The sequence below is a fragment of the Salmo salar genome, chromosome ssa19 (genome assembly GCF_905237065.1).
Source record: "Salmo salar chromosome ssa19, Ssal_v3.1, whole genome shotgun sequence".
NCBI classification, from domain to species: domain Eukaryota; kingdom Metazoa; phylum Chordata; class Actinopteri; order Salmoniformes; family Salmonidae; genus Salmo; species Salmo salar.
In genome coordinates this window covers 48,874,018-48,893,983 of record NC_059460.1, presented here as the reverse complement: position 1 = coordinate 48,893,983, position 19,966 = coordinate 48,874,018, and the positions used below count along the sequence as shown (strand labels likewise).

At 42.1% G+C, this 19,966-nt stretch overlaps 2 protein-coding genes across 5 annotated transcripts in view; both read left to right on the top strand.

Annotated features, from left to right (window-relative positions):
- LOC106578950 (cGMP-dependent protein kinase 1) overlaps nt 1–15,054 on the top strand; it is a 224,181-nt gene extending 209,127 nt beyond the window's left edge. For 2 of the 4 annotated variants that reach the window (XM_045702415.1, XM_045702413.1), the window contains exons 10-17: nt 9,432–9,528; nt 11,280–11,419; nt 12,179–12,268; nt 12,377–12,518; nt 12,653–12,816; nt 13,004–13,189; nt 13,281–13,347; nt 13,457–15,054. In XM_045702415.1, coding sequence (XP_045558371.1) covers nt 9,432–9,528; nt 11,280–11,419; nt 12,179–12,268; nt 12,377–12,518; nt 12,653–12,816; nt 13,004–13,189; nt 13,281–13,347; nt 13,457–13,555 — 985 coding nt within the window. In that variant the 3' untranslated portion in view covers nt 13,556–15,054. Of the gene's footprint in view, nt 1–9,431; nt 9,547–11,279; nt 11,420–12,178; nt 12,269–12,376; nt 12,519–12,652; nt 12,817–13,003; nt 13,190–13,280; nt 13,348–13,456 lie in introns of all 4 variants that reach the window. The other 2 variants (XM_045702414.1, XM_045702412.1) reach the window with 1 other exon arrangement.
- A 1,894-nt stretch (nt 15,055–16,948) lies between these two features.
- dkk1 (Dickkopf-related protein 1) lies at nt 16,949–18,777 on the top strand. The gene is given in 5 exon segments (NM_001141456.1): nt 16,949–17,307; nt 17,530–17,671; nt 17,887–18,010; nt 18,013–18,018; nt 18,126–18,777. Coding segments are annotated over 4 exon segments (507 nt in total). The 5' UTR covers nt 16,949–17,307; nt 17,530–17,548; the 3' UTR covers nt 18,380–18,777.
- Nucleotides 18,778–19,966: the final 1,189 nt, after the last annotated feature.

The following is a 19,966-nucleotide window of genomic DNA, read 5'->3' as shown; positions in this document are numbered from 1 at the left end:
TCATGAGGAGTTTATCTGTCCCTAGAGTCATGAGGAGCTCATCTGTCCCTGAGTCATGAGGAGGTCATCTGTCCCTAGAGTCATGAGGAGGTCATCTGTCCCTAGAGCCATGAGGAGTGCATCTGTCCCTAGAGCCATGAGGAGGTAATCTGTCCCTAGAGTCATGAGGAAGGTTATCTGTCCCTAGAGCCATGAGGAGTTCATCTGTCCCTAGAGTCATGAGGAGTTCATCTGTCCCTAGAGTCATGAGGAGATCATCTGTCCCTAGCTATATATGCAGCAGTGTCCTCCATTGTCCGGGGGCCTGGTGTGTGTGTCTCAGATAGCATTTCATTTGGCTGTAAGTATTTTATGTTGGTGTACTGCAGTCCCTAGTGTATTATTCCCATGCCTTCTTCTGCATAACATAGAGACATGACTCACTATGATGGGTACAATGAATTTGCATAGTGAAGCTCTTTCAATACCACTTTATATCATTTGAAAATGATGCAAGTACCCCCTCTAGTGGTCAGTGATCCTTAGTACAGGAGCTGATTCATTGACTTCAAAGCCAGCTGTTCACAGTCACAAATGGCCAAATCCTAAATTGAGAATGAATTGGTAATGAAATAGGCCATAGACCCCTCAAGATCCTTTTGTGGTTCCTCCATAATCTCTAACAACTGTTGTTGTCATGGTATCGTAAGTGTTGTGCATTTTTGTGCAGAATCTATTTACTATAGAGAGCAATAGACACGAACTCTGCCATCAAATCAAATCAAATTTATTTATATAGCCCTTCGTAAATCAGCTGATATCTCAAAGTGCTGTACAGAAACCCAGCCTAAAACCCCAAACAGCAAGCAATGCATGTGAAAGAAGCACAGTGGCTAGGAAAAACTCCCTAGGAAAAACTCCCTAGAAAGGCCAAAGACCTAGGAAGAAACCTAGAGAGGAACCAGGCTATGAGGGGTGGCCAGTCCTCTTCTGGCTGTGCAGGGTGGATATTATAACAGAACATGGTCAAGATGTTAAAATGTTCATAAATGACCAGCATGGTCAAATAATAATAATCATAGTAGTTGTCAAGGGTGCAACAAGCACGTCCGGTGAACAGGTCAGGGTTCCATAGCCGCAGGCAGAACAGTTGAAACTGGAGCAGCAGCACGGCCAGGCGGACTGGGGACAGCAAGGAGTCATCATACCAGGTAGTCCTGAGGCATGGTCCTAGGGCTCAGGTCCTCCAAGAGAAAGACAGAAAGAGAGAAAGAGAGAATTAGAGAGAGCATATTTAAATTCACACAGGACACCGGATAAGACAAGAGAAATACTCCAGATGTAACAGACTGACCCTAGCCCCCGACACATAAACTACTGCAGCATAAATACTGGAGGCTGAGACAGGAGGGATCAGAAGACACTGTGGCCCCATCCGATGATACCCCGGACAGGGCCAAACAGGCAGGATATAACCCCACCCACTTTGCCAAAGCACAGCCCCCACACCACTAGAGGGATGTCTCCAACCACCAACTTACCGTCCTAAGACAAGTCCGAGTATAGCCCACAACGATCTCCGCCATGGCACAACCCAAGGGGGGGCGCCAACCCAGACAGGAAGACCACGTCAGTGACTCAACCCACTCAAGTGACGCACCCCTCCCATGGACGGCATGGAAGAACACCAGTAAGCCAGTGACTCAGCCCCTGTAAAAGGGTTAGAGGCAGAGAATCCCAGTGGAAAGAGGGGAACCGGCAAGGCAGAGACAGCAAGGGCGGTTCGTTGCTCCAGCCTTTCCGTTCACCTTCACACTCCTGGGCCAGACTATACTTAATCATAGGACCTACTGAAGAGATAAGTCTTCAGTAAAGGTTGAGACTGAGTCTGCGTCTCTCACATTGGTAGGCAGACCATTCCATAAAAATGGAGCTCTATAGGAGAAAGCCCTACCTCCAGCCGTTTGCTTAGAAATTCTACGGACAATTAGGAGGCCTGCGTCTTGTGACCGTAGCGTACGTGTAGGTATGTACGGCAGGACCAAATGGCTTGTTAGCCAAAGCCTATGAGGAAATGCATGTTTTTTTTAATGTGTTTTGGATGAACGCCGGAAATAAGGTCTGTGGTAAACACAGGCTTAGGAGGTCTTATAGCTTCTGTTCTATGAGATAATCTTCATCAGATTACATACATTCTGGTGAATTTTTAAGCATTTACAGTACCTTCGGAACGTATTCAGACCCTCTTGACTTTTTCCACATTTTGTTACGATACAGCCTTATTCTAAAATTGATTAAATTGTGTTTTTCCCCTTATCACTCTACACACAATACACCATAGTAACAAAGAAAAAACGGTTTATTTTTTATACATTCTTGCTAATTGATATAAAAAAACGGAAATATCACATTTACATAAGTATTCAGACCCTTTACTCAGTACTTTGTTCAAGCACCTTTGGCAACAATTACAGCCTCGAGTCTTCTTGGGTATGACGCTACAAGCTTGGCACACCTGTATTTGGGGAGTTTCTCAGACTCTTCTCTGCAGATCCTCTCAAGCTCTGTCAGGTTGAATGGGGAGCGTTGCTGCACAGATGTTCGACCGGGTTCAAGTCCGGGCTCTGGCTGGGCCACTCAAGGACATTCAGGGTCATTGTCCTGTTGGAAGGTGAACCTTCACCCCAGTCTGAGGTCCTGAGCGCTCTGGAGCAGGTTTTCATCAAGGATTTCTCTGTACTTTGCTCCGTTCATCGTTGCCTCGATCCTGATTAGTCTCCCAGTCCCTGCCGCTGAATAACATCCCCACAGCATGATGTTGCCACTACCATGCTTCACCATGGGGCTGGAGCCAGGTTTTCTCCAGACGTGACGCTTAGCATTCAGGCCAAAGAGTTTAATCTTGATTTCATCAGACCAGAGAATCTTGTTTCTCATGGTCTGAGAGTCTTTAGGTGCCTTTTGGCAAACTCCAAGCGGGCTGTCATGTGCCTTTTACTGAGGAGTGACTTCCGCCTGGCCACTCTACCATAAAGGCCTGATTGGTGGAATGCTGCAGAGATGGTTGTCCTTCTGGAGGGTTATCCCATCTCCACAGAGGAACTCTGGAGCTCTGTCAGAGTGACCATTGGGTTCTTGGTCACCTCCTTGACCAAGACCCTTCTCCCCCAATTGCTCAATTTGGCCGGGCAGCCAGCTCTACGAAGAGTCTTGGTGGTTCCAAACGTCTTTCATTTAAGAATTATGGAGGCCACTGTGTTCTTGGGGACCTTCAATGCTGCAGAAAGGGTCTGAATACTTATGTAAATAAGGTATTTCTGTTTTTTGTTTTAAATAAATTTGCAAAACTTTCTAAAAACCTGTTTTCGCTTTGTCATTATTGAGTATTGTGTGTAGATTGATGAGGAAATTGTTTTATTTAATCCATTTTAGAATAAGGCTGTAACGTAACAAAATGTGAAAAAAGTAAAGGGGTTTGAATACTTTCCGAATGCACTGTATGTAATCAAGTACATAAAACACATAAAGGCCATGTTAACTGACTGGTATTATCTCATAGAACAAAACGTATCTGATCTCATAAGCTTTTGTTTACCACAGCCCTTATTTTCAGCGTTTATCCCAAAACCCCATTCTTTCCCCATTCATTTTTCCCCAATAGGAATGGATGAACGAACCAGAAGTAAGTCATTTCCTGATTTTTAGAACTACAAGCTGGCGAGCTCTATAGAGACAGACAGGACTCTCATAACTTCATCAGTCATGGGCTGGAGTATAGAGAACACATCATTTGAGTATGCGGTTGGGTCAATTAAATATGCAGCACCCACAATAAGGTGTCTGCAATGACTAAGTAAACAGACCAGACTCCATTTGTGTCCATGGAGTCTAATAACATTCATTAGTTAGTAAGATGCCTGTAGGCCTAGTTGTTAAAATGGGCTTTGTGGTGTTTCTGGGAAAACAAGGTTTTCTGATTTATGAGGAGCACACAACATTTCTACACGTCAAAAAAAAAGCTTGCGGGGTTCAGGCTGGAATACTCTGCCCCCCTACCTCCCTCCTCTGTGCCCCTAAGGTTCCCTATGTTCCTATGTTCCCTGGCTGTACCCTCACCAGGCTCTCCTTTTTCTGCCTCCCCAGGTGGAACAGGTTCTATATTTGTAAACATTAGAGGGTGGGAGTGCTCCGGAACAGCTGTTTCAACTAGGTTCCTCTAAAGTACTGGAGGCTGGTGAGGGGAGGACAGGCTTATAATAATGTCTGGAATGGAGTGAATGGAATGGTATCAAACACATGGAAACCATGCGTTTGATGTGTTTGATACCATTCTATTTACTTCGTTGCAGCATTACTATAAGCCCGTCCTCCCAGTTTAAGGTGCCACCAGCCACCTGTGTTCTAAACACATTGGTTTTCTGAGGCGAGTCAGTGGTAGGGGTATAAACAGCTTCTATATGTGGCAACAGGGAAGCCTGGCCAGAAGCGCTGACCTTGCGGTTTTCTGACTTTGCGGTTTTCACGTGTGTGATAGAGAGCTCTTGAACTCAATTCAGTCTCCCCGTTTTGTTGTAGAGGTGTTTTCTACTGTCTCTTAATGTTTATGAGCCTAACTGAACTTTTTATTATGTTCTCTTATTTCATAATCACATTATTTAAGAGAGAGGTACTTAAAAATTGCACTGTTGGTTAGGGACTGTAAGTAAACATTTCACTGTAAGGTTTACACCTGTTGTATTCGGTGCACGTGACGAATAAACGTTGATTTGATTTGTCTTCAAAAAGTCACATTTCAAATTTTTGATCAACTCATTGACATTATCTGTAATGCTATTGGTAAATCAAGGGAGCGTGTTACCTGTTGACTACTGAAATACAATCTTGAAATCTTGAAAGAATCTTGAAAGACACTTATGTAAGAAGAGTTTATTTTTGTATTTGGCCTTTAGTCCCAGCCTAGGCAATGTCTCTTTGAATAGTGCCAGTGCAGTGGAGTCATGTGGTAATATCCTGACATGAGATATTATGGGTAACTCAGACTTGAATGTAACCCCTGTTGTTGTGGACATGAGTTATGTGAGGCAAGCCCTCCCGTAGATCACGATCCTTGCTATCTGGGATCCTTGGAACGTCCCTACCCTATTTAAAGTAAAAAATAGTTAAGGTAAGGGTTAAGGTTACAGTCTTAGAAAAAAGGGTTCCAAAAGGGTTCTTCAGCTGTGCCCATAGGATAAGCCAGTCTTCCCTGTGGCTCAGTTGGTAGAGCATGGTGTTTGCAATGCCAGCATGGTGTGTGCAACGCCAGGGTTGTGGGTTCGATTCCCACGGGGGGCCAGTACAAAAAAAAAAAAATGCATGAAATGAAATGTATGCATTCACTACTGTAAGTTGCTCTGGATAAGAGCGTCTGCTAAATGACTAAAATGTAAAAAATAACCAACCCTCTGTGGAAAGGGCTCTACCTGGAACCAAAAGCGTTCTACCTGGAACCAAAAAGGGTTCTCCTATGGGGCCAGCCAAAGAACCCTTTTGGAACCTTTTTTTTTTTCTCAGAGTGTAACCTTAACCCTTACCTTAACCATTTTCAACTTTAGATAGCACCTTTTTTTCTAAGAGTGTAGGGTTAGGGTTAGGTAAGGGTTAGGGTTAAGGTTAGGGTTAGGGTAAGGGTTAAGCTTAGGGTTTAGGGTAGATCACCAGGTGCCAAATGTCATTGCAGGGGAAAAAAGCTGAGATCGGTGGCAGCTCAGCGCTGTAGTAAAGCATTTCTGTTTGATTGTTAGACCTCGTGCTTGGCTCTGAGAATGTAGTCAGGAACCTGGAGCATCCCAAATACAAGGCCATGACATTTACAGCTACACGATCACAACACTGCTGCACAAATATGGAGCTGTATAGCAGCTGTACTAGTGTAGTCAACCAACAGTTCAATAGAAGTTTAATAGAAAATACGGCAGTGGCTAAATTCAATTCAAGCTACAATTATGAGTACATGGTGGGATTCAAATAGTTTGAGATCATCAGAAGTCGACAACATCAAAGGCTGCACGATTGACCAACACGTGCATTACTTAAAATACAAGATACAAGGTAGCCTAAATGAACGAAACACAATGTGACAAGGATAACACCGTGTTGTACTGACCCAGGCTTGAGTTGTCAGGTCCGCAGATCAAGGGGACGTAATCGGGTCAAATTGCTGCATTGTACGTTCACACCTGGCAGCCGGCTTCAATAAGGATGATTTTTTGTCATCTCTGCCCATGTGGTCGCAGTATTGTGAACCAGGTGGGGGTCAAACCCCTATGGGTCAGTCTTAGTTGTGCATTGACCCCTGAGGTGAGTGGCCTCATCCAGCCACAGGTTCAGACTTAGCGTATATTTTGACAGCTGCCACGGCAGCAATAGTGTAGTGGACATGTCAGAATGGAGGAATGCGACTGTTGTGATCACACTTTTCAGCAGCAGGTCAGGTATTTTGAGGGGCAAGGGGGCAGTAGCCTAGATAAATTCAATTGGATAGGAAGGATTTTTTTCAACATTTTTTTTTAAAGAATTCGTGTCTCATAAAAGGACATTGTGTGGCTTTAGTATCCATATGATGAAATGTTGTGGTTTGAAGACATGTCTTTTCTAGTACCCGGAAAGGATTGTAGGCTATGTGGCGTTGTCTAAAGGGTCGTACACTTACATTAGAAAGTCACCAGTCTTAAGTCAGTAGGCTTCAAGTGCCCCATAAGGGCAGTGAAAAAATATCCATATGGTTTGAGAGTCTAGAATTCAATCTTGTGTCTACATTCACTGTCCTGATTTAAGAGAAGATCACTGTTAACCTAAACCTCGTCACAGCTTTATCAAAGTCATGGGCTACCCTGGGACAGAAGAATGGGACTGACTGACGACGTTGTGGAGAATCACCACACCACTGAGGCCTCTGTCAGTCCTGTCCACTGAAGAGATCATTCAGCATAGCTTCTGTCAGCAGCCCACCAATTACATCATGTGACACCCCATCCGTAAAATTTTACCTCTTAAGGCCTCGAGAGAGTTGAGTAGCAGAATGGACTCCACAACAAGTCAGGTGGCCACATTTGGGGGGGGGGTTAAAACCGTTACTATAGAAACAGAAAACAAAAACACTAGAATTCACACAGATTTGAAATACGACACATTCTATTGGAACTATAAAAATACAATTTACATGAGTTGAGCATTTAATTAGACATTGACGAGATATTTGGTCCTGTAAAAGTTTGAAATGATTGTGTGGCCTTCAGTAAGGCCTTAATACTGTCTACACAGCCTCAGTTGAAAGTAGACCTATAAACCCTGAACCTATTGTTCGGCATAAAGGGTAGTGTTTCAATAGTGGGTCACCATTCCAATGAGCGGTCAGCCCATATGCGTTTGGTAACATGACATTGGCCTCAGTAACGGCTTACATCTGGCAAGGCACCCAACACGTGTTGAGATGCAAGACTTTTTCCATTTCTGATTCCAATAGCTCCTAAAAAGCCAGTGGCACCTGTTGTGTGAAGAATGAGGGCCAACCCAGGTTGATGTGTTGGTGTGTGGATGGTGTGATTCATCCCTCGATGCAGTCGTTTGCCCCCTCCCAGTCCCACATCATGTTCCTCTCTTATTGGCTGGTGTCAGGTTCTACGCACTGCCAGGGAGTGCGAAGGTGTCATCACTTTCCTAGAAGTTTGTCACAGACGTGGCTAGTAGCCAGTAACCACTCCCCTCTTCCCCTGTCTCTTGGGACTCACTTCCCACCAGCATAATGTGATACAGTGGGTGTGTGTTGAGGTTATACTACTAAAACGACATGGGTCCTCCCTGTTTTGTTCACTTCAAACTCACATTGAATGAAGATAGGAGATAATTCCCAGCATAAAATGGGACAGTTGAAGTCGACACTTAGTCACATTCCCAACAGATCCTGGGGATCACTCAGGAGCTCAGATGTCTGTTCACTGCAGGGAAACAACCTGATAGCCCTTGTTCACAGGATATTTTCAGGCCTTCTTTCAGGCATGTATGTCTGGTAGATTTTCCATACAACCACACAATATTATTATACACTATTAGAAAAAATGGTTCCGAAAGGGTTCTTCGGCTGTCCCCATAGGAGTTCCAGGTAGAACCCTTTTGGATTCCATGCAGAACTCTCTGTGAAAAGGGTTCTACATGGAACCCAAAAGGGTTTTACCTGGAACCAAATAGGGTTATTCAAAGGGAACTCCTATGTGGACAGCCAAATAACCATTTTAGGTTCTAGATAGCACCTTTTTTTTACTAAGAGTGTAGGAGTGAATAATTGATTATTCACTCATTCACCAATTAGCTGAATTGAAGACCATCCTTCATGATTGTAGTTAACAACCAATTTGGTTCAAACTAATCAGGAAATCAGGAAAATGACTCTCTCCACTTCAGCTTAGTGTGGGACCAAATCCTGTCCATAATGGTTTTCTATGGAGATGTGATCAGCAGCTGAAGTTTATCAGTGAGGTGTAAGGCCTTGCAGATGATGGAGGCGCAGTTTGGCAGCAGGGCAAAGGTGTGAGAGCTGTGGTAACTGGGTGAACCTCAAGCAATGTCCACGTGCTAAAAATACCAGTGGGATCAGCCAGGCAGTATTAGTAGTCACTGGTACTTGGAGCTGAGAGCATTTGGCTTTTTGTTTTGGCACGGACACACACCTTAGTTGCTCGCTGTCCTGCAGTCTGGTTTCAAGGCTTTAGTCTCTTCTTAACTTGTGGTCTAAGAAGGCGTACTGTAAAGTTCATTGCCCGTCTGCAGAGCATCCGTTTTTTCAGTGTTGGAGTCAACTTTCTTGGATTCAACTATTAGAGGGATACCTCTACCAGAAGTCTATGTCTGTTTATTTCCTTTGTTTTGTTTGCAATACTCCTGGTTGTTACTTCAAAGTACGGATGTCTACCTTGAGGGTTGTAATTGTTGGACTCTGAACTCAACACCCAGAGGACTGAGGAAGCCTAGACAGACTGAGATACATACAGACAGAATCTGAAGACCTGGCCAATTCACCAATCTTCCACACACAGATAAAGTTATATTCGAACCCTCGAAATGTGAACTGGAAATGGCACCTTAACTCCACATTCGAGAAAGAACTCTTACAGATGCTGTGTAGAACGTGTTCGTGAAGCAACATATCAACAACTTTGTCCTGATTTCTTTCTATTTACCATATTATTGACTTTTGTCAGATAATCAGGGGTCCAATTCATTGTTTTTCAGTACTTTACTTGGTCAGACCAAAGTGAGGACAGGATGCGTGAGTTGATGATACCTATCCCAGTGCGGAAAGAGAGGGAGCGCCAGAACAGTCTCCCAGCTCCATCCCCGCCACTGTCATTCCCAATCACATCCTACTCCATCCAGACTTCTAAGAAGTTTCCCTTTTTCCACTTCAAAAAATTCAGATACGAAGCGGAGAACGCCTTCTTCTGTAACCTGAAGCTGGTGGACTTCAACATCATTGACACGTTGGGGGTCGGAGGTTTTGGACGCGTGGAGCTGGTAGGATGTTTAAATAAAGTATGTATGTCTATAATGTCTCTCTCTGTCTCTCTCCCTCTCTTTCTCCCTTTCTCTCTTTGTACGCTGTTACACTTCCAATGTCTTGTCCTACAGTATCGACTGGGTAGACTGGATAGACACGGTTGCTCATGGATGATAGTTACTTTTTCCACGATGGTAAAACTGCTAGGATGTTCTCAAGGGTAAACACGATTACTGCCATTGATTTCATTTAAAGGGAATGTTATTCGGTGCAGACACCTTGTTGAATCTATCGAAGGCCTGATTTGTGGAGCTCTACATTTCCAGACCGTGCTTGAGGCACATGTCCTATTTCATTTTAAATAATAAATAAAGAGAGAAGTTTGAACGTAATTGAGTGACATCAGATAGGATAGGAAGGACCAGCGGGTCTTCTTGTTCTGTAATGGAGCAGTCTCAGCCAGCTCAGGTCCAGAATGTCTATTCAAAGTAACTTTCCACTATAAGGGCAGAATAGGTAATGGAGCCCTGCCTTGTGACCCACGCAGGAGGGCATTTATTGGGATGACTCATGTACTGGAGGCAGCTCTGCTGGGTAGTCACTAGCTGGCACAGCCACAAAGTCAAAAAATCTGATTTTAAACCCAACTCTAACCTTACCCTTAACTACAGGGTTAACCTTATGCCTAACCCTAACCTTAAATTAAGACCAAAAAGCAAAATGTTATTTTCATGCATTTTTACGATATAGACAATTTTGACTTTGCAGCTGGCCCTTTAGTGGAAATCGCTCAGCTCTGTCTCCAGAACAGGATTCATCCCAATAAACGTCAATCTGCATGACCCACAGTATCACATAGCATATGAGTTCTCAGAAACATTCCAACTTCAGTCTGCTTGAATATGTAGTATAGGCATAATATATTTGTAACGTTTACTACCACCAAATGTAGGCCAAGACATCAATTATGTCTAGTTTTAACATTGATTGGCTTATAATTAAGCAATAAGGCCCAAGGAGGTGTGGTATATGGCCAATATACCACGGCTGTCAGACAATCAGCAATCAGGGCTCGAACCACCAGGTTTATAATTACACACAAAAAATACACACGATTTATATTTTGAATGAATATTCATATATTATGAATGCAATGCACAATCATAATTTTGTTAGTAAAAATGTATATAAACTTAAACAGCTGACACAGCCACAAAGTCATAAAATCTGATTTTAAACCATACACATGAAAGCATGTAAACAGACAGAGAAAAGTTGAGAGGGAGAGATCAGGTGAGCACTAGCATGGCACAATGTGGACCAGCGGGGTCTCAGAGAGTTAAGGCAAAGGAAAATCCCAGCTTTTCCTAAAGAGGAATCCCCTGCACTGCCCTATTTTCGGCAATGCGGCAACCGCAGTAAAATCAAGTGGCCTTTCTCCTGCCCCCAGGCATCGTGTTCACTGCCCTGGGATTGAATGACAGCCCGGGTATTGAATGACCCCGGACATGTAGGTGCTCCCTGAGATACGCAATGTGAAGAATGTCTGTTCCCAGTCAAATTATTTCCAAGTCGTCAGGCGTCACGAATAGACCCATGACACATCTGCTATTACTGGGCCCCTATAGAACAAGTGTTAAAATGGCTGGACTAAGACTTGCTCTTCACAGCCAGGACTTGTTTACAACTCAGATGTTGTTCAATTTGCTTTTAGTGGTCGTTGATCTTGAGATGCTCAATACCTTGCATTGTCTGTGTCCTTCTACAGGTGCAGCTCAAAAGTGATGAGATCAAAACCTTTGCGATGAAGATCCTGAAGAAGAGGCACATCGTGGACACGCGGCAACAGGAGCACATCCGCTCCGAGAAGCAGATCATGCAGGAGGCCCACTCGGACTTCATCGTCAGGTCACTATAGATACAGTCAGATACTAACTAGATGTAGAAAGGTTGCGCAATCTCAGCCAGGTATCTATTCTGATATCTTTACCCATAGACTGCTTCATTATCAGTGGTGGGAAAAGTACTCAATTGTTATACTTGGGTAAAAGTAAAGATACCTTAATAGAAAATTACTAAAGTGAAAGTCACCTAGTAAAATACTACTTGAGTAAAAGTATAAAAGTATTTGGTTTTAAATATGCTTAAGTATCAAAAGTAAATGGAATTGCTAAAATGTGCTTAAGTATCAAAAGTAAAAGTATAAATAATTTCAAATTCCTTATATTAAGCAAACCAGATGGCCCAATTTTGTATACATTTTTTATTGACAGCTAGCCAGGGGCACTCTCCAACAGTCAGACATAATTTACAAACAAAGCATTTGTGTTTAGTAAGTCCGCCAGATCATAGGCAGTAGAGATGAGCAGGGATGTTCTCTTGATACGTGTGTGAATTGGACCGTTTTCCTGTCCTGCTAAACATTCAAAATGTAAAGAGAACTTTTGGGTGTCAGGAAAATGTATGGAATAAAAAGTACATGCAGTGAAGTAAAACTAAAAGTTGCCAAAAATATAAATAGTAAAGTACAGATACCCCCAAAAATACTTAAGTAGTACTTTAAAGTATGTTACTTAGTACTTTACACCATTGTTCATTATCCTCAAGAAAAGGATGCAATTTACAGTTTACACATTTAAAAAAAAAAACATATTCTTTGTGTTTCAGGCTATATAGGACATTCAAAGATGCCAAGTATCTCTACATGTTGATGGAGGCTTGCCTTGGGGGAGAGCTCTGGACCATACTTAGGGACAGGTATGGAAATTCAACTCAACCAACTCACTTTCAAATGACACCATGTTGCCTTTCTTTCCCCTGGCGTCATCACTTTAACATGTGTGAATACTGTCTTCATCATTGCAGAGGTTCATTTGAAGACTCGACCACACGGTTCTACACAGCCTGTGTGGTGGAGGCCTTCGCTTACCTGCATTCCAAAGGGATCATCTACAGAGATCTCAAACCAGAGAACCTCATCCTGGATCACAGAGGCTATGCCAAGCTGGTGAGTAGACAGAGCCACAAAGTCCCGAAGACACCTCCACACCTGCAGTATAAGAACATGGCTCAAGACCAAAAGGACCTGCTGGAAAGGGTGTCCATTCAATGGATCTCATTGGCTCTACTCTCTTTTCACAGGTGGACTTTGGCTTTGCCAAGAAGATTGGGTTTGGGAAGAAGACATGGACTTTCTGCGGGACCCCGGAGTACGTAGCACCTGAGATCATCCTGAACAAGGGGCACGACATCTCCGCTGACTACTGGTCGTTGGGGATCCTCATGTACGAACTCCTGACTGGAAGGTAAGGAGGACGGTTGTGGATATGGCTGTCCACAGGTTATCTTATTGTATATCTCCTATAGAATAAGTGCCTGGGATCAGAAGGAATGCCTGCACTGTCTCCCATACCTGTGACCTCATACACATGTAGATGTAGGGTTAAAGGACCACCTATTTGTTTTAGATGAATGCTCCTGCTTCTTTTTCAGCCCGCCATTTTCAGGGCCAGATCCAATGAAGACATATAATATTATCCTGAGAGGAATTGACATGATTGAATTTCCAAAGAAGATCACCAAAAATGCTGCCAATTTGATAAAGAAACTATGCAGGGACAATCCTTCGGAAAGACTTGGAAACTTGAAAAATGGAGTCAAAGATATCCAAAAGCACAAGTAAGTCAAGTAAGCTAATGGCCATGATTGCACTGCAGACCAAAAAAACAACAGCTAAGATAACCGTTTTTTTTTTCTGTTTGAATCTCAGATGGTTTGAAGGCTTTAACTGGGAGGGGTTGAGGAAAGGAACCCTGACTCCTCCAATCATCCCTGATGTAAGTCAAAATATGCATCAGTTTAAAATAGCATGCCAGTGTAGGCTTGATTTTCTTTATTAAAGCGTGACATGCCAGTAATCCAGCCCCTCCTCCTCTTCTCTATCAGGTCTCGTCGTCAACTGACACAAGCAACTTTGACAGTTTCCCAGAGGACAATGATGACCCTCCTCCAGATGACATGTCTGGCTGGGACACAGATTTTTAAATCCATGTGTAGTAGCCTCTCTGGCCACTCCCCCTTTCCTGGGGAAGCCCTTCAAGGGTTTGGCTGCAGAGCACAGATAGACAGACAGTTGATGATGCTGTGAACCGACAGTGACAGTGAAGGGGGCAGTCGTACCGCTCTGGGTCACCGAGATGCCTTCACCGATGTTGCTCCACTCTCCTCTGAGGTGACATTGGGACTAATGGTCTAGCTGACAGAAGTCCCCTTCAGTCTCCCAACATCACCATCAACCATGGATCGCCTCATGGAGAGTTTTTTTTTGTCGTCACATATTTGTATATTTAGGTTTATGTTGTGGCTGTTAGCACTTAGCAGTGTTTTCAGTGATTACTTGTGATACTGAGTCGAGTGGGACTGAGAGGGAGATTCCAGCTGTCTGTTGTAGCGTCTTCAGGACCACGATTCCAACAGGGGGGTTGACACTCTTCTAAACGCTTGTCATCAATAATCAAAATGTTATTTTTTACAAGTTCCTTTGTATCATATTACACTTCTGATTACAGCACATAAAGATGATATATTGTATATAATGCGTACTGTATTCCATTGGAAAACGCACACAAGCATACACACAACTGGACACGTGTAATTAAACCATTTATAGCAAAGTTGTTTGATTGATAAAACTATTTTGCCAAATTGAATTGCAAGGACATATTTGACTTTCAATGTATTACAATTTAGTTATTTATTAAGTAAAGGGATGATCGAGCCATCGAGTGAGGAAACAGCCAAGAACATCGTTTGCCACTAGAGGGCAAACTAGTACTGATACAAAAACAGGCTTACCAGAGGGACACAGGAGGTGATGTCAAACACTGGGAATTTTGGGCGATAGCAAGTGGACTTTGATGCATGGCAAAATACAGTCAGTCTGTCATATAGAGAATATTCTACAATTCACATTATTCATTTCCCATCAACATGGACCTTACAACATGATCATTTCTAAATGAATGACAAGATGACTGCCATTCTACAGGCTTCAAATACATGATCATCATTTCAAATGTTTATACTGACTTTGAAAACACTATGAATATTATTTATTGTAGGACCAGAAGTAAATATTTGTGTACATAAATATGTAGTGCTGATATTTTTGTGATATGTATATGAGTAGGCTATACTTATGAAAGTCATTATTTCATTTGAATATTTGTGTTTGAATGTTTTTTTCAAATGAAATATCGTGACATATTTCCTCAAGCTTGAATTATCTTTTCATGTTATCGCCATCATCCACGGAATGACTGTGAAGTCGCTCATCCCAGTACTCAGCATCATTACATGGCTTTTTGGCATTATTGAAAGTGCCTTAACTCGATGGCATCCTAAATATATCTTCAATATTTGTTTTAATGCTGCATGACAAGGTCAGACAACTTAAACTGTCGTCGTTATTTGGCTCGTTGCTTTTTTATAGTCCAGCTATTTGTATGCCTTTTTTCTTACAATAAAATTTTACTTTCAATCAATATGAATGGAGATGCTGCTTTTTATATTTGGTGAAGCTGTTCTCTGGCTACTCCCTGATCTTTACTGGTCTTTTGTACTGGGCCTGTAACTACAAGGCAGCTCATTTGAGCGAATAACATGATAAATAAACTGTTATTACTTCGTCTGATAGTCACTCTTTCTCACCACGGGAGGGAGCTTTCTGAACACCTGACCCTCCGGGCGAGAGAGAGCCTTATTATCTTGCTAAACTAGGAAGTAAATTGTCTGCCGCTTTATTATTTCAATCCAACATAAACTGATTGTGTGTTTATTTAACACTTTAGGGAGGGTCTATTGTTGGATGAATGGATTAGACCGCAGCCAGGCATTTCAAAACAGGATTACCTGGCATCCAACCAAATGAATTGGCTGAGTACAATGTCTGGTAAAACCCGCTAAAAGCCGAGCAAACGGACTGTTTGTAAAAACGGCATGGCTGCCGTAGTCTGATTAAGGCATGGGGGTTCAGGGCTGTTTGATCTGTCCCCATCAAAGGGGCCTTTACACAAGCTTCATTTTACACCACTGTAGGCTTTGGATGTACAATTAAAACAAAGCCTACAGACCAAAGAATTGGGATGAAGGCGGCCAATTCACGTTTAATGAAGTGTATAGCCTAACTAACCTCTGTCAACAACATCAAAGCCCTTTATTAGGAAGGCTTTCCCAAAGTATTTGGCAGACATGCACTTTGAAACTGTTAAATCGTATTTTGTTCCTGCGTACTTCTCTCAAGGAGCTGGTTCAGTTATTTAGGCTATGGTTCAGATTTGGAAAATATTTTAATCACTTTAAAATATAACTGTTATTTTTTTTTTATTATTCAGTCATGATGCAATTCCCTATAGTCTTTTAAAGATTTTATTCATTTTCCCCTTTTCAAACTTCTCAAATGAGATGTTTTGGGCTTGTATTTCTATTTTATAGGCTAACCTTTTTTTTTAATATACCCTTTTCTAAACCACTATTCCTGATTTAAGACCCGACATGTTTTTCCAACCAGACAGACTGTCTTTCATAACCTGATATTAAGCAACAGTTAGAATTATCTGTAGAATTATTAAACTAATTATTGATTTAAAACTTTTGATTGTCAAATAGCTGTGATAGACCTATTGTTTAGCAGGCCTATGCCACTACTTCCTCAGTATTGTTGGAATTGGCACAACAGACTACATCAACACAAGAGGCGCTTTAGAGACGAGGGGAAGAGAATACTTGTGTGTCTAATTGTTTTACAGGCTACAGATTAAGGTTCAGAGAGACCGATGTGAATTCCTTATCGCGGGGTGCTAATCATCAACTCATTTCTTTTTTTTTTTAAACAGTTAGCCTGAATGGTAATTTATTCGGGAAACTTTTCACTCCGAGATTTGCATATTTTCCCTTTGAACCTCGCCGCCTTGTTTAATCAAGTGCATTTCAAAGTTCTCTCCTTACAATTACCGTTCAAATGATGTTAATAATGGGGAGAAAATGTATTGAATAATCACCCAATGCGTCGTCTGTGGTCAGCGAGAGAAACTATAGTTATAAAGTTATAACCGATCTATAAACAGTAGTCTAGGTTTACAACGAAAAACGATGTACCATACACACCGTTAGTATTTTCATCATATCGAAATATTTGACTAGAAGTTCAAGTGGCACCTTTGTGGGCAAGTGCATTTCATGTGGGATAAAAGATGCTGCACAATTCTCAATAAATGTTGATAAACCGCCAAAAATGATGAGTAAAATGTAGGGATGATGAGTAAAATGATGAGTAAAATTGAGTAAAATTGCTGTGGGATGCGTCATGAGCTCGAACCCTTTGAAATTTCATCCACTCCTTTGTTACACATAGCTGGGGGCGGGAATGCAAACAACTCCACATGTATAAATCGCACATCAGGAATCATCGGATTACAGAGGTAGCCTACTCCGCTTTACTAGTGCGCTCCTACCTGCCCTCGATCTATATAGGCTACTATTGCGTATTGAAATTGGAACCATTTCCCCACACAACAACCATTTCTACAATGACAATTATCCTGCCATTCGTTTTTTCCGCTGCCTTTTACATGATGGTCGGATACTTTCATTCTGCATGCGCTGGATCAGTGTTTCTCAACTCAAATGCCATCAAGAACATACCTGGAGTGGCGGGTCCGAATCACCCGGTCAGCGCGAGCCCTGACGAATTTGCCTTTGACAGCGGGACCCAAAACCTGGCAATTGATACCGTACAGGTAAGCCCAGCATCCCATAAATCATAAGACTAGGCTATTTTATATTGATCAAAGTAGCCTATCCATTGTGTTTAATTTGGAGGTTTTAAAATGGACCATAGTTTCCCTCATAGTTACATTGAACAGTTTACCATCAGTAATATAACTAGCCTACTACTTAAATTGGCAAGTATTCTAAAAAGTTGACTTCATAAAATTAATCATCTGACTTTCTTCTTTCAGTCTTTGAGTTGCTCTGCCGATGAGGAGTGCGGTGACCATGGTTTCTGCTTGGAGTCCCGAGGTGCCTGTCTCCCATGCAAGAAGCGCAGGAAGCGCTGTATCCGGGACGCTGTGTGCTGCCCTGGCAACCAGTGCAGTAATGGTGAATTGCCTACAAGTCCCAACACGTTCATGTTAAATTACACAATCTAATATGTTTAATAGTGCATTTAGAATGTGTCTAATGCCATTCCTCACTGCTTTGATCTTTTGAAGAGAAGTGTAGTCAGTTGAATTTGAGTAATTCTACACACTTATTGAAGGAGCTAGTGTAATTTCAAGCACATCATCTCATGTTTGATCTTGTTTTCTTCCTAGGCCTGTGTTTGCCCAGCAATCCTGAGATCATTCAGCACATCGGAATGCCAATCTTCAATACACATGAGGAGAACTCTACAGTGGAACTGCACTCCAAATTGCCCACACAAGATCTTTCACAACCCCCAAAAGGTATGTAACGAATCAGCTATAAAATGTACTATTGAAAATGGACTCAGAGTGATCTCTGTCTTGTTATAAACAAAGCCTACAATATACTCATGTAACTTATTTTTCAGGTCTGGTAGGTGAGAACTGCCTGAGGTCTTCGGATTGCACAGAGGGACTTTGCTGTGCACGCCATTTTTGGTCCAAGATCTGCAAGCCAGTGGTGAAAGACGGTCAGGTCTGCACAAAGCACCAAAGAAAAGGCACACATGGTTTGGAGATATTCCAGCGATGTGACTGTGGAGACGGTTTGTCCTGCAGAACACAGAGAGGGGAGCACAACAGCAAGGCATCTCGAAGTCTGCACACTTGCCAAAGACATTGAATCAATGAACTGTCAGCAGCAATCCATGGATTTCCGTAGCTTTTCAGAAATTCTAAACTAAAGGACTGGTGTGATTTCTGACCAATGGAAGTGGAGAGGAAGGAGTTTTCTATTGGGACTGTTTTTTGTGTGGTTTTCAGATTTTGTTCTTCAAAAATGACAAGAGTAGTTGTGATTGTTTCTCTATGGAACTTGAGATATATGATTATTACAGTAAATTACTGTATTGTACATAACATATAGATGATGGCACTTAATTATTTTTAGTCACAACTATTCGAAGAAGGTGCCCTATTTACATGTATTAACTCTGATTTATACGAGTTTATATAAATTCTGATATAAATGTCTATATTTTTATTTGAAATAAAGAGTGTTACGATATTTAACCATCTTACAAAATAATTTGCACATTATTGCATGTAATAATTCACTGGTTTAAAGAACTACCAAGGGAAAGGGGAAATGAATTGATGCAGTCAAAGGATTCATATTGTCTGTTCAACTAGTCTGACCAATTCCAAACATGACCTACAACAAGGTATACAACCTTTATAACTATTGATGTACACTGCTTCAGTTCTAAAACATCCTGACCGGTTGCATCACCGCCTGGTATGGCAACTGCTCGGCATCTGACCGTAAGGCGCTACAGAGGGCAGTGCGAACGGCCCAGTACATCACTGGGGCCAAGCTTCCTGCCATCCAGGACCTATACAATAGGTGGTGTCAGAGGAAAGACCATAAAATTGTCCGAGACTCCAGTCACGCAAGTTATAGACTGTTTTCTCAGCTACCGCACGGCAAGCGCTACCGGAGTGCCAAGTCTAGGACCAAAAGGCTCCTCAACAGCTTCTATCCCCAAGCCATAAGACTGCTGAACAACTAATCAAATTTACATTGACCCCCCCCTCCCTTTTGTACACTGCTGCTACTCGCTGTTTGTTTGTTTCCTATGCATAGTCACTTCACCCACACCTACATGTACAGATTACCTCGACTAGCCTGTCGGTACCGGTGCCCCCTGTATATAGCCTCGTTATTGTTATTCTTATTGTGTTATTTTTTATTATTACTTTTTATTTTAGCCTACTTGGTAACTATTTTCTTCTTGAACTGCACTGTTGGTTAAGGGCTTGTAAGTAAGTAAGCATTTCAAGGTTAAGTCTACACTTGTTGTATTCAGCGCATGTGACAAATAAAGTTTGATTTGATTTCAAAACTCCACTTATTATGGGAATAACCTATTAGGCTATAAGAATGACTGTGATACTCCCCTCTATTGCACCAATCCTAACCTGAAACATCTACCGCTGATTTAATGTGATGCACAGTGTAAGACCATTCCTCTGTTACTGCTGCCGTCCATATGGCTGTTTTATAGTGACTTATAGGGGAGCTTGTGGCTCACCACACTCCCTCTGACCTGTTAATCCTGAGCAGAAGAACCATAGGGTCTAACTAACATATCGTCATTAACTGATGAGAAACCTTGTAAGTCTATTACGCCATATTTTTAATATATATATACATATTTTTTTACATTTATTGAAAACTCTCCTCAATGTACTCTGAGCATTTCATGAC